This window comes from Neophocaena asiaeorientalis, unplaced genomic scaffold (assembly GCF_003031525.2).
Source record: "Neophocaena asiaeorientalis asiaeorientalis breed wild unplaced genomic scaffold, Neophocaena_asiaeorientalis_V1.1 scaffold418, whole genome shotgun sequence".
Taxonomy (NCBI): domain Eukaryota; kingdom Metazoa; phylum Chordata; class Mammalia; order Artiodactyla; family Phocoenidae; genus Neophocaena; species Neophocaena asiaeorientalis.
The window spans coordinates 1,519,152-1,534,344 of NW_020175731.1; the positions used below are offsets into that span (position 1 = coordinate 1,519,152).

Sequence of the window (15,193 nt, forward strand, 5' to 3'; positions counted from 1 at the left end):
TTGATTGGTGCCGTTAGGATAAATATCCTTGGATGCACAGCTTCTTCGTTAATTATATAAGGGACAAATGATTTCAGAGAAGGAGAAATCTATTTTGTGATACAGCATAAAACAAATATGTCAAAAAATTGGAAAAATGATGACAGAGAGGCTGGAATCTGAAAATGAAAGCATGCCCATTTATAATCTCAGGAAATTAGTCCATTAGTGAGACCACAGAAGGCAATGAGTGTTTAAATAATAAAAGATAAAGCAAAAGAACAATTTTAATTAGATTTGATCTGACCTAGATTAAAAAAAGGAATGAAATCTAGCCTACCAAAAGACAGGTATACCATCTAGCTTTCTGGAAATAGATTTAATAAAGTACTTAAGATGAATACGTTCCATAAACTTTGTATGAAGTTCTAATACCAAACAAAACTATCCTCTTAATTAAAAGCCACATTATTATTATTTTTTTTGATGAGGTGAAATAAAAGATAATTCTTTCAACGGCTGCCAAATATTTATAGCTTAAACATCTTTCTGGAGAAGCAGACAAGAGGTTACAGCATTTTGTACCAACCAAGTACACACAGTATGTTTTTAATGATCAAATGAAATATCCCTGCAAATGGCAAATCGCTGATAAGTTACTTTCTAGGGTCTACAAACACAAATGGTTTCAGAGGCCAGGCCTTAAGGATATGCAAATGAGCGAATTGGTCAAGTATAAATAACATGGAGTATTGAGGACTAGGGTAAAATGGAGAACAGTGCTAGTCTAAACAGGGAAAAAAAAATCATGCGGGCCAAAACCAAGACACCACGATTAATTACATCATCTGGTGGCTAGTTTGCCAGCCCTGCTTTTAGACTTTTACTTGGGCAAGTTAACTTTCTTTACAGAGCAGGGCTTTTCTTACTTGGAGCAAGGGCTAGGTACATCTGTTACAAAAAAATATTTATTTTTCTACATTCCTCAGAGGCTGCCTGACATACAGATTCTTACAGAAGGACTCAATGCTCACCATCCTTAAACACCGGATCTAAAACATCTGTTTTGCCATTCTTTCATAAGACCTATGTCTAGAGCCATGGTTAAAAAACCTTTTCCTTCGAAGCAGTGGAACCCCTCACCCTTTTTATTTTAACAAATGAAATCTACATAGAAAGCTGATTTATGAAATAGATGAAAGTGGAACTGCTCAGGCAGAAAAGGGGATAGGGACAGCCAAGGAGAGTGCAGGCCTAGAATCCCTTCTATTTGCCCGCACTCACTTGCTTCCTCTTAAGGCAGCCCCTAAGGCACTTTCAGGAACTCTGGGGAAACAGTCTGAAAACCCATAGGCTTCTCAGTGATTCTTAGCCTTGGCTGTACATTGGAATCACTTGAGAAACTTGGAAGACAGGCCTCACCTGAAACCAACTAAATGTGTTTTGGTTTTTTCTCCAGGTGATTGTGATGCACATTGAGGTTAAGAACCGCCGGGACAGAGTGCCTACTTGAGACATTCACTGTGTGCTACTAGTCTCTCTCCCTTTTTTCAGGTGCTCATAAAAGAAAAGAAAAAGGCGTCTAGTTGGTGGCCATTAACAAAAATGCCAAACGGGGTCATCACCAAAAGTCAAGAACAAAGAGGACCCAGACGAGGCTTCTGAGAACTATGGAGTTTTTAAGAAGTATCCAAATGCCACAGTGAAAATGTAATTCCACCACCCATACTATTATTTGCTTAGGTGTATAACGACGGGACATATTTTCACTGGTTTCTCTTCTGCTGCCTGCTAAATTAGAAAAAAACATATAGTCTTATAAATAAGTAAGTAAAGGTACTTATTATAGGCACATACCACTTACCAAGCAGACAAAGGCAATAAGGCCTTAGAAGAAAGTATAAGGGAAGGTAGATGTATTAACTATTTAGACCATGCTCATCTGTCTCTTGAGAGAAGGCTTCTCTCCTCAAGCTCAATGGAAGGGTGACTTAAATCAGATCCACACACTGTTTTAGAATGTAATGAAATTAGCACAACCCATCATGTGCCTCAGGGAAAAAGTCTGTCAGGAGGACACACTGGTCAGCTCTGTGGTATTGTGGATACCACAGCACACAAAGGACATGCATTCCTGGATCAGGGCACATTTGATTCTTTTCTTGGTTCTTTTAAGGGCTTAGTGGAAATGATGTCTGTTTTCCATAAGCTGACCTCAAGTCCGCTGCTGCTAAAATGATTTAACGTCTTGCTGTGAAATTAGCTACTAAAGTCACAAAATCCTTTGCTCACTGAGCGTGAAAGCAGCAGCCAGAAATTCACTCTTACAGAGTAAGAACTTACCATCCTTTACCCTTGTAGTAAAACATTCCAACCCCCCAAAATCACTCCAGGGATTGAGGTTTCATCTTTTTTCCTTGAAAAAACACCCCCTACCCCTACCCCCATCCCAGTACTCAGAAGAACATAAACAAAGCCACAGCAAACACAAGTTGCTGAACCATGCTACTCTCCTATGGGAAAAATGCCAGTGTTCTGGGGGCAGGAGGCAGACTTGGACACTGTCTCCCCTCCAGCTCCCCACTTCAAACCAATCTCATGTAGCTTCTACCCAGAGGAAGAGAAAACAAAGAGTCACCACTGCAGCAACAGAGTGAGGTTTCATAAAAAACTACTTTTGAAAAAAAAAAAAAGACTATTTTTGGTTGAACAAACACTTGCCACCTTTATAACCTTGAACAGTATAGTCTGAGATTTAACTTTCCAGGTTTCAGGATCTTAACACTGAAATTCTGGGATTGGTTTTTTGTTCCAAGACTCTGAGTCCTAAGATACTTTAAGTATACTAACTGTTAACTGTGGTGGATATTTTATTGGATAATTTTATATTTATCATAATTTTTCCCACCCTGTCTCTGCTCCCCTCCCCCATCTTCTCAGCACTCCAATCCTGTTTAATGTCTTCCAATTAGGTGACAAGAAGTATCCAAACTCTTATGTGTGATATGTCACCAAGACTTTTGTATTATATAAGGCCATTATATGACAGCAGCTGGAGACAAAAGGATTAAGACTTGCTCTTCAAAATGTTGCTACATTTGGCCAACATCAACAGTACTACACTGGTTCACTGAAGAGAAAAAGCTATTAAATGTTCCCTGAGCTATATGAAAGTTAACATCTATCTCTAAAAAATGTGGATTAAATTTTGCTCAAAGCACCCTGGTTAACGAAGAGGCTATAAAGTCAAGTCCCTACAGAGGCTAAGGCAGATAAGATGAACGGAAAAAGATACATTATCAGGGGATTGGTTCAAGATGGTCGGGTAGAAGGACGTGCTCTCACTCCCTCTTGTGAGAGCATGGGAATCACAACTAACTGCTGAACAATCATCAACAGGAAGACACTGGAACTCACCAGAAAAGATACCCCACATCCAAAGACAAAGGAGAAGCCACAATGAGACGGTAGGAGGGATGCAATCACAATAAAATCAAATCCCATAACGGCTGGGTGGGTGACTCACAGACTGGAGAACACTTAATACCAGAGAAGTCCACCCACTGGAGTGAAGGTTCTGAGCCCCACGTCAGGCTTCCCAGCCTGGGGGTCTGGCAACAGGAGGAGGAATTCCTAGAGAATCAGACTCTGAAGGCTAGTGGGATTTGATTGCAGGACTTGGACAGGACTGGGGGAAGCAGGGACTCCACTCTTGGAGGGCACACACTAAGTAGGGTGCGCATCAGGACCCAGGGGAAGGAGCAGTGACTCCATAGGAGACTGAACCAGACCTACCTGCTAGTGTTGGTGGGTCTCCTGCAGAGGCGGGGGTGGCTGTGTCTCATTGTGAGGACAAGGACACTGGCAGCAGAAGTTCTGGGAAGTACTCCTTGGCGTGAGCCCTCCCACAGTCCGCCATTAGCCCCACCAGAGAGCCCAGCTAGACTCCAGTGTTGGGTCATGTCAGGCCAAACAACCAACAGGGAGGGAACCCAGCCCCACTCATCAGCAGTCAAGTGGATTAAAGTTTTGCTGAGCTCTGCCCACCAGAGCAACATCCAGCTCTACCCACTACCAGTCCCTCCCATCAGGAAACCTGCACAAGCCTCTTAGAATAGCCTCATCCACCAGAGGGCAGACAGCAGAAGCAAGAAGGACTACAGTCCTGCAGCCTATGGAACAAAAACCACATTCACAGAAAGACCAGATAAAAAGGCAGAGGGCTAAGTACCAGATGAAGGAACAAGATAAAACCCCAGAAAAACAACTAAATGAAGTGGAGATAGGCAACCTTCCAGAAAAATAATTCAGAATAATGAGAGTGAAGATGATCCAGGACATCGAAAAAACAATGGAGGCAAAGATGGAGAAGATACAAGAAATGTTTAACAAAGACGTAGAAGAATTAAAGAACAAACAAACAGAGATGAACAATACAGTAACTGAAATGAAAACTACACTAGAAGGAATCAATGGCACAATAACTAAGGCGGAAGAACGGATAAGTGACCTGGAAGAAAGAATGGTGGAATTCACTGTTGCAGAACAGAATAAAGAAAAAAGAATGAAAAGAAATGAAGACAGCCTAAGAGACCTCTGGGACAACATTAAACGTAACAACATTTGCATTACAGGGGTCCCAGAAGGAGAAAAGACAGAGAAAGGACCCGAGAAAATATTTGAACAGATTATAGTCGAAAACTTCCCTAACATGGGAAAGGAAATAGCCACCCAAGTCCAGGAAGCCCAGAGAGTCCCAGGCACAATAAACCCAAGGAGAAACACACTGAGACACATAGTAATCAAATTGGCAAAAATTAAAGACAAAGAAAAATTCTTGAAAGCAGCAAGGGAAAAACGACAAATAACATACAAGGGAACTCCCATAAGGTTAACAGCTGATTTCTCAGTAGAAACTCGACAAGCCAGAAGGGAGTGGCATGACACATTTAAAGTGATGAAAGGGAAGAAATTACACCAAAGATTACTCGACCCAGCAAGGATCTCATTCAGATTTGATGGTGAAGTCAAAAGATTTTCACACAAGCAAAAGCTAAGAGAATTCAGCACCACCAAACCAGCTCTACAACAAACGCTAAAGGAGCTTCTCTAAGTGGGAAACACAAGAGAAGAAAAGGACCTACAAAAACAATCCCAAAGCAATTAAGAAAATGGTAAAAGAACATACGTATTGATAATTACCTTAAACGTGAATGGATTAAATGCTCCAACCAAAAGACACAGGCTTGCTGAATGGATACAAAAACAAGACCCATATATATGCTGTCTACAAGAGACCCACTTCAGACCTAGGGACACATACAGACTGAAAGTGAGGGGATGGAAAAAGATATCCCATGCAAATGGAAATCAAAAGAAAGCTGGAGTAGCGATACTCATGTCAGATAAAAAAGACTTTAAAGAATGTTACTAAAGAATGTTACAAGAGACAAGAAAAAGGACACTACATAATGATCAAAGGACCAATCCAAGAACAAGATATAACAATTATAAATATATATGCACCCAACATAGGAGCACCTCAATACATAAGGCAACTGCTAACAGCTATAAAAGAGGAAATCGACAGTAACACAATAATAGTGGGGTACTTTGACACCTCACTAACACCAATGGACAGATCATCCAAACAGAAAATTAATAAGGAAACACAAGCTTTAAATGACACAACAGACCAGACAGATTTAATCGATATTTATAGGACATTCCATTCAAAAACAGCAGATTACACTTTCTTCTCAAGTGTGCATGGAACATTCTCCAGGATAGATCACATCTTGCTGCACAAATCAAGCCTCAGTAAACTTAAGAAAATTGAAATCATATCAAGCATCTTCTCTGACCACAACGCTATGAGATTAGACATCAATTACAGGGGAAAAAAACGTAAAAAACACAAACACATGGAGGCTAAACAATACGTTACTAAATAACCAAGAGATCACTGAAGAAATCAAAGAGGAAATCAAAAAATACCTAGAGACAAATGACAATGAAAACACGACGATCCAAAACCTATGGGATGCAGCAAAAGCAGTTCTAAGAAGGGAAGTTTATACCAATACAATCCTACCTCAAGAAACAACAAACATCTCAAATAAACAATCTAACCTTACACATAAAAGAACTAGAGAAAAAAGAAAAAACAAAACCCAAAGTTAGTAGAAGGAAAGCAATCATAAAGATCAGAGCAGAAATAAATGAAACAAAGAAAACAATAGCAAAGATCCATAAAACTAAAAGCTGGTTCTTTGAGAAGATAAACAAAATTGATAAACCATTAGCCAGACTCATCAAGAAAAAGAGGGAGAGGACTCAAATCAATATAATTAGAGTGCTTCCCTGGTGGCACAGTGGTTGAGAGTCTGCCTGCCGATGCAGGGGACACAGGTTCGTGCCCTGGTCCGGGAAGATCCCACATGCTGTGGAGCGGCTGGGCCCATGAGCCATGGCCTCTGAGCCTGCGCATCCAGAGCCTGTGCTCTGCAACGGGAGAGGCCAGAACAGTGAGAGGCCCGCGTACTGCAAAAAACAAAAGCAAAACAAACAAACAAACAAATATATATATGTATAATTAGAAATGAAAAAGAAGTTACAACAGACACCGCGGAAATACAAATCATCCTAAGAGACTATTACAAACAACTCTATGCCAGTAAAATGGACAACCTGGAAGAAATGGACAAATTCTTAGAAAGGTATAACCTTCTAAGACTGAACCAGAAAGAAATAGGAAACATGAACAGACCAATCACAAGTAATGAAATTGAAACTGTGATTAAAAATCTTCCAGCAAACAAAAGTCCAGGAACAGATGGCTTCACAGGTGAATTCTATCAAACAGAGAATAGCTAACACCTATCCTTCTCAAACTCTTCCAAACAACTGCAAAGGAAGGAACACTCCCAAACTCATTCTATGAGGCCACCATCATCACCCTGATACCGAAACCAGACAAAGATACTACAAAAAAAGAAAATTACAGACCAATATCACTGATGAATATAGATGCAGAAATCCTCAACAAAATACTAGCAAACAGAATGCAACAGCACATTAAAAGGACCATACACCATGATCAAGTGGGATTTATCCTAGGGATGCAAGGATTCTTCAATATACGCAAAACAATCAGAATGGACAGAAGACGTAAACAGACATTTCTCCAAAAAAGACATACAGGTGGCCAAGAGGCACATGAAAAGCTGCTCAACATCACTAATTATTAGAGAAATGCAAATCAAAACTACAATGAGGTATCACCTCACACCAGTTAGAATGGTAATCATCAGACAATCTACAAATGACAAATGCTGGAGAGGGTGTGGAGAAAAGGGAACTCTCTTGCACTGTTGGGGGGAATGTAAATTGACACAGCCACTATGGAGAGCAGTATGGAGATTCCTTAAGAAAATAAAAATAGAACTACTATACAGCCCAGCAATCCCACTACTGGGCCTATATCTGAGAAAACCGTAAATCAAAAAGACACCTGCACCCCAATGTTCACTATTTACAATAGCCAGGTCAGGGAAGCAATCTAAATGCCCATTGACAGATAAATGGATAAAGAAGATGTGGATAAAGAACATTTATGCAATGGAATATGACTCAGCCATAAAAGGGAATGAAATTGGGTCATTTGTAGAGATGCGGATGAATCTAGAGACTGTCATACAGAGTGAAGTAAGTCAGAAAGAGGAAAACAAATATCGTATATTAACGCATATAGGAATCTAGAAAAATGGTACAGATGAACTGGTTTGCAGGGAAGAAACTGAGACACAGATGTAGAGAACAAACGTATGGACACCAAGGCGGGAAAGTGGCGGGTGGTGGTGGTGGTGTGATGAATTGGGAGATTGGGATTGACACATATACACTAATAATGTATAAGATGGATAACTAATAAGAACCTGCTGTGTAAAAAAATAAAATTCAAAAAGGAAAAAAGATACATTATCAAATCAAAGGAGCTTATGCCTGGTATGATAGGGGTCACAGTCACTCAGCTCCATCAGTCAGTTACCATGTGAGAATGCAGGCTTAATGTTATCAGAACTTCCACTTTTTCAAAAGAAGTTAGAAATTCAGATTTTCATCTGAAATATCTGAATTCTAAATTATTTTAAGAAGCCTTATGTAAAGCAAAAAAACATAAAACCAAATAACCAACACAACATCAGGCAAGTGAAGCAAAACCTACTTGTGGGCTAAATGTAGCCTATGGACTGACAATTTGTAACCTCTAGGAAAGGGATCAGGGTTTTTAGGAAAAGGCATTTGTGTGCCAGATCATGGAAGAAGGGGGCAGGTGGGGTGGGAAAGGAGACGTTATATGCACATGAAATTAGAAATGTCTTTCCAGGAAAAACTCTCCATAATATCTGCCACTCCACAAAAACAAGAGAGCAGAGTGGAAATTTACCATATCCTGTTTTCTTGAATTCCATTCCCTGGCCCCACTCCCCAACTAGATGTGAAGCTTGATGAGGGCAGGAACCTCAACTGTCTTGGTATCCTAATGTTGAGAAGGGGCTGACCAACTTAAATTTATTCAATAACTCAAAAAAATTTATTCAACAAAAATTTACTGAGTGCCTACAGTATGTGAGGCACTATTTTGGGGCCCTCTCAATGAATAAAAAAATTTCTCTCATGGAGTTTATCTTCTAGTGGGGAAAAAAGACTAAATGAATAAGCAAATTATATGGTATGTTAGAAGGTAATAAGTGCTATGAAGGAAAAAGAGGAAGTGCAAGGTGGAGGGGTAAAGGTAGGAGTGTGGCAATTTTTAATATGGGAACAGGACAGACTTTACTAGGAAGATGATAATTGAGTAAAGACATGAAGGAGGTGAGGGAATAAGACATGCAGCTATCTGGAGAACAGGCATTCCAGGCAGAAGGAGCAGTCAGTGATGCAGAGCCTCAGGCAAGAGTGTGTCTGGAGCGTGACAAACAGTGAAGAGCCCAGTGTGGTGAGAGTACAGTGAGAAAGGGTGCGTGTACATCACTACAGGGACTTTTGGTGTTTAGCCATTGTAGAGTTTTTGAGCAGTGATGTCTGACTTACATTTTATAAGGATCACGTTGGCTACTGAGTTGAGAACAGACTGAAGAGTGACAAGGATAGAAGCAACAAGACCAGTTAGGAAGCTATTTAAAATGATCCTGGAGGGAGAGAAAAGTTTAGCTTGGACTGGAGTAGGTAGCAGTGATGGCAGTAAGGGGTGATTAGATTCTGAATGTATTATGAAGGCAGAGCCAGAATTACCTAACAGATTTTTGTGAACTAGAATGAACTGAATAGAACTTTTAGCTTTCAGGGATATCAGGGTTTATAAAAAACATATTTTCTCATTTTCTATTTTGGTTATATCAAAGAAAGATAATAGATGCTCTAAGAACAGGGAAATTATGGGAGAGGCAAATCATCTCTCCCTTTGATTGGCTTTGAAGAATATGGTAGCAGTTAAAACACAAGCTTTGACTTCACACCTGTTAGGATGGCTATTAGATTAAAAAAAAAAAGCCAGAAAAATAATAAGTATTGGAGAGGATGCAGAAAAACTGGAACCCTTGTGCATTGCTGGTGGGAATGTAAAATGGCATGGCCGTTCCTCAAAAAATTAAACATAGAACTACCACATGATCCAGCAATTCCACTCCTGGCTATATACCCAAAAGAAGTTAAAGCAGGGACTCTTGAAGCAGGGACAGATATTTGTACACTCGTGTTCATAGCAGCATTATTCACAACAGCCAAAAGGTGGAAACAACCCAGGTGTCCACTGATGGAAGAATGGATAAACAAAATGCGGTAAATACATTAAATAGAATGTTATTCAGCCTAAAAAACGAAGGAAATTTTGACACATGCTACAATATGGATGAGTCTTAAAGACATTCCAAGTGAACTCAGTCATAGAAGGACAAGTATATGATTTCTCTTATATGAGGTTCTTAGATTCCACTTATATGAGGTTCCTAGTCACATTCATAGAGAAAGAAAGTAGAATGGTAGTTACCAGGGGTTGTGGGGAGAGGGAATGGATACAGAGTTTCAGTTGGGGAAGATGAAAAGTTCTGGAGATGGATGGTGGTGATGGTTGCACATTAATGTATATAATGCCACAGATATGTATGCTCAAAATGGTAAATTTTATGTATATTTTACCCCCAAAATAAGAAGGCAAAGTGAAAAGCACAGTAAAACCTGCTTTGTCTACCTCAAAAACAACAACAAAAATCTCGAAACACACCAGCTCTGGAGACTCATGAACTGTGTGCCCTAGACAAGTTCTGGAAACCACTGAGCTTTAGTTTCCTCATCTGTAAGATGGGGATAACCCTAGCCAAAAGGTTTGCTGTAAAGATTAAATGAGATAACCCTAGCCCAAAGGTTTGCTGTAAAGATTAAACGAGATAATATCAGGAAAGTTCTTAGAACAGTACCTGACACATATTAGATAATAAATACCAGCTATTATTAGCATAAGTGAGCTACTTGGTAAGTAAGCCAGCCAGAAGGCCTTGGATCCAGTGAGTTAGTCTATTAAGTTAAATCGTCACTATGGAGCTGCATGTGCTAAAGCCACGCAACACTAGCTGTTTCGTGGAGTTTGCTATGGTTAAATTCAGATACAAGGTATTCTGAAGAGACACCAGTTAATAATGGTGACTGAGGCGAAAATGTCTCAAGTAATTTGAGAATTACCATATAAATATAAAACTGATTCCACATTAAAAGAGTAGGGTAAATTATGAAACAACATCTTAATCCAAGTTTTTGCATTCTATTAGCAATGTAAAGAAATAGGGTAATGTGGTGTAATTCTTTCACTTATTTATCAACTATTAAATAAGTATTATGTATCATCCATATAAATAGACATACTGAATACATATAGATACACCAAGTTGCACCTAGGCAATTAAAAAAGCTCCAAAATACCTTTTTAAATTATAGTGCTTTATAATGTTTCCTACCTTGGGCTGTTGGATTAAGAGTGATATCCTTGATATAAAGGATATAGAAAACTATGGTTGTGAATCTGTAGGAAATGAAACCTGAAGCAAAGCTCAATATTGTAGGTTCAGGTAACACACCTTTTGCTGGCCATTTACCCAAATTAAAATACAAAAGAAAAATTAGAGAACTCAATTTTGAAAGTGCAAAACTGGTGTGATTGCAAACATCACAAAGGTTGGTTAACCAGTATACATGGCAGAAGTGGCATAATTTTATTTTTGATTCCGGTCTTTAGAGATCTGAATTTAGATTTTGTTTCATGATTGCCTACAGTAAATAAATTTCAGTTCCTAGAAAGGCTAGTTACATCCTATTATACATAAGTATACCATCACAGTCTAAACTAGGCAAAAAGAAAAACCTTCAAGTCCTGTTTCTGGTTCATCTACTTCAAGAAATATTAAAAACAAAGCTATCTCTTCATTTGTATAGCCCCAACATATGGACACAATTATAACGGGACTTGACTTAAAGCAGCATAACAAAATTTTGACAAAAGAAAATAAAGTCTTTTGTGCTGAAGAAACTGTATACAGCTGCTGCCACAGCTACTGCTGAGAGATACATGGTCAAGAAGGAAACACCCCTGAGTTGCTTAGTAGAATAATTTTAATCTGCTGGGTGTGATTACGAACTAGTGTGGGGTATTAAGAATACAATGGGACATCCTAGAGTTCTGCCCACTTTGGCCATTCCATCCTTCCACCCCTCCATACAGTGGCCCTTTAAATAAACCTTTTTGGACCCATAGGCTCCTATATACCACACCTAGCCTGAAAGCAACTGGTCTAAAATGAGCCAAATGTCATTACGTACACATTTTTCAACTGATGTTTGGAATGATGTACAAACCACGGTAATCAGTTATGTTATACCACCTATTCAGTCAAGGGGCCTCCATGCTCAGAGGCATAAAAGAAATGGGTATAAAGCCAGAATTTAGAAATTTGGTTTCTTTTTGATACAGGACCAAAGCTTATCTGAAAACTTTTTACAAACATGGCTAGACATACACCAAAAACCTGTGTGGCATGTACTTGATTCTATGAGTATTTTGTCTAAGTGTGTTAATTGCAGAAAGCCATTTCCAGTCCGTTAAATACATTTATTTTGACACAAAAAGGACTGTTGTGATATTAACTGTCTCTCATAGCCTGAATGTAAGCTCCATACAATTCTTAGTTTCAGATTCCACTAAAGGATTACAGGTTACCTTGGTGCATTAATCGGAATCCACTTACATTTTTGACAATGGGACGAGGGTCAACTGGATGACGGGTAATTTCTCTGCTTTTGCCAATGCTAGCACTGTTTGTGAATAAGTGCATCATAAGAGAAGCAGACTGTGATCCTGAGAACACTGACTGGTGAAGAGTAATCAGGGGGTAGGGGACTAAGTCATCCTTTCAAATGCTGACTTTATAAACTTGACTAGATTGGTAAGAAGTTTCCTTTCCTTGAGCTTGTGCATCACTGCCCAGAACACAAAGGATTGTCTTGCTTGCAAAGTACTTTTTCACCACCCCTTCCATGGGGACCATTTTAATAAGTATTTTAAATTAACAAATGAAACATCCCACTACACTGTTGCACCTGAAAGAGGGAAGATGTAAGAAAAAAGCAGATGCAAATGTATCTGAAGAGGGAAGATGTGATGCTATGTGAGAAAAACATATTTATACTTACAATGAGCAATGTTTAAGAAACACAACAAGATCTCACAATGGTGACTATTCCGGCCACACTAACGCACCATTCCTATTAATGATATAGGCCAGGTCCAAAGGCTGAAGAACATTCCAACCAGGGATGTAATAAGCCTAAGTACAGAATCTTTCTGACAGAAAGCCAAAACAATAATAATATCAAACATCATGGTCCTTGATTTAAACAAACAGTGCTTTCCTGAAATCTAGTATCACTTCCATAATGTAATGTATTTCTATTTCCCGTACTATTGGGAGAGACCCAGTGTGTTCTTGTATTTTTTCTGAGGTTTTTCTTATTATAGTAGCATTCTTGTGTTTGCCAGATATATGACCAATACCATTTTAGAAGTCATTTACCAAATAAAATCAACAACACACATTGAGATGCAATGATATCAACCACTCATGAGTACTCAAGAGTTTTCTACGTTAGTTGACTGTATCCACATACCCTGGGACACAATGAATGCCTAATGTAATTTCTACCTTCATTTAAAAATATGAGACTCCTTAAATGCTATATTTTAATGTCTCAAATGGAGAGGCAGAAAATATTAAACTGATATGGAAATATAGTTTATGGGATGGAAAAATCAAGAGCTAGCAATAATAATTTAGAATGATGACTTCTATAATTATGGAAAGATTAATGTATTATTTTTCTATCTTAGCTTCAAATACCTGATAGAGGTGCCCAACTTATAACATCTACATGGTGGCAGTCTTGAGAACTTACTGCTTAGAGCCACTGCTAGCTTTTTTCCCCCCAAAGTCTTTTTCTTCTAGGACACACTCCTAGATCCTGTTGAGGCTGATAGCCCTGGGGATGCCACAAGTAACACCACCTGCTCAGACCTGATTTGCCAAGAATACAGGCCATTAGGGAATGATCTTTTCTTTTACCTTCTGACAACCTATTATTTTCATTTCAACAAAGCACAATCTATACTTTAAAAAAAAGGGTCTTATTTTGCAGATAATGATTTTTCTATCCCTGATCAACTACTACATTATCCACATCACACTCTAGAAGACTGTGGATAGAAAACAGCATATGTCAATATCATCATCAATAGGGAAGGGCACACCCTTTTAACATTCAGTAATGAAAACCAGAAAACTGAGCTCACGTTAACTCCTAATAAGTGGAAACTAAGAAATTTGCCTGGGATTGGAGTTGAGAGGGGGATGGAAAGGAAGGGGAGTAGAAAAGTAGAGGTGATTTGTTTCGGGATAAGAGATGATTAGTGTCTTCGACTTGTAAGCACTGACTCAGGGAAAACTTTGATAGAGTCTCTGGTTTGCCTATCCAAGTGTACTAATGCCTCTGTTAAAAGATGATTCCATAAGTGTTTGATTAAAATTTACCATAGAGCCAGTTTTCTTTCCTTTTGCTAGTAATGTGCCCTGTTGCTTTACTTTACTGACTCATAAGGGCTTTTACACAAGAGGAAATATCAGAATGTATGGAACCTACATTTAGATTTCTGAGAAAGACTGAAGTATCAAATAACCAACTTAAATACTTGGTCTTGGTTATACCTTATAAAATCTCAACTTATGGAAAGGAGAGCACAAAATAAGCAACAATATCCTTTAAATATATGATGGTAGACATCTAAAAACACTACCTCTCTTAATACTTAGGAGAGGGTAATGAGCACATGCAGCAGAACATTTCTTGCAATATTATCCTTCCTCAATCACTTGAAGTCACCCTCTAAGGCACTAGCTATGAAACTGCCTCTAAAACTATTAAACAGAAAGCTTCCAAATCCACAAAAGAAGAGAAATACTTGGAAAATGAAAGCCAAAGGAAGTGAAAGGCAAATAATCAATTCAAAGGCAGACACAGGTGAAAAGAAACATGATACTATACTTTGGTTTTGCATTTTTGTATTCTTCAGTGTCTGTGTCCTCGTCCTCTGAGTACCAATTATCTCCTCTTCCTCCAGCCAAGAGGCCCCTGGCCGCCAACAGTCCTGCAGCATTCCCATAGCCAGTGTATTTCAGCAGGCTATCCACTGCAAAAACAGAATAGGTTTTTAGACAGGAATCCTTGGGTCCTCACTATCATCACCAACTACTCACCAACACAGGGAGGCTAGAGATATATGCCATGGTAGTAAATCTTAAAATTGAGGGGTTTCCAAAGTGTGGTAGTAGTGATCCTACATCCTCTGAGGACCAAAAACCTTTTTTCAGAGGTATCAGAAATTCAAATGAAGCTGTTTTGAATATAGTTTGTGGCAGGAGTGGGGCTTCTGTGACCGCCAGGCCATTGGTAAGGGTGGTGTTTTAAGTTTTTGATCACAAATTTGATTTCTTTATTCAGTTTCAGAAAAATGATGATTAGAAAGTTAATGAAAGCCAGATTGACATTTTACCAATATAGCACATAATGTAAATCTTTCTTATTCCTTTTATAGGAATTAGAGGGAAAGAGAATA

The 15,193-nt window shown here is 38.8% G+C and overlaps 1 protein-coding gene across 6 annotated transcripts in view; it reads right to left on the reverse strand.

The window, feature by feature from the left end:
• Positions 1 to 15,193, reverse strand: part of RIC8B (RIC8 guanine nucleotide exchange factor B) — a 116,820-nt gene that overhangs the window by 17,943 nt on the left and 83,684 nt on the right. For all 6 annotated transcript variants that reach the window (XR_003001390.1, XR_003001389.1, XR_003001388.1 and 3 more), the window contains exon 8: positions 14,623 to 14,767. Coding sequence is in view for 3 of the 6 variants with exons in the window: in XM_024732161.1 (XP_024587929.1) it covers positions 14,623 to 14,767 (145 nt within the window). In the remaining 3 variants the exon portion in view is untranslated. The remainder of the gene's footprint in view (positions 1 to 14,622; positions 14,768 to 15,193) is intronic.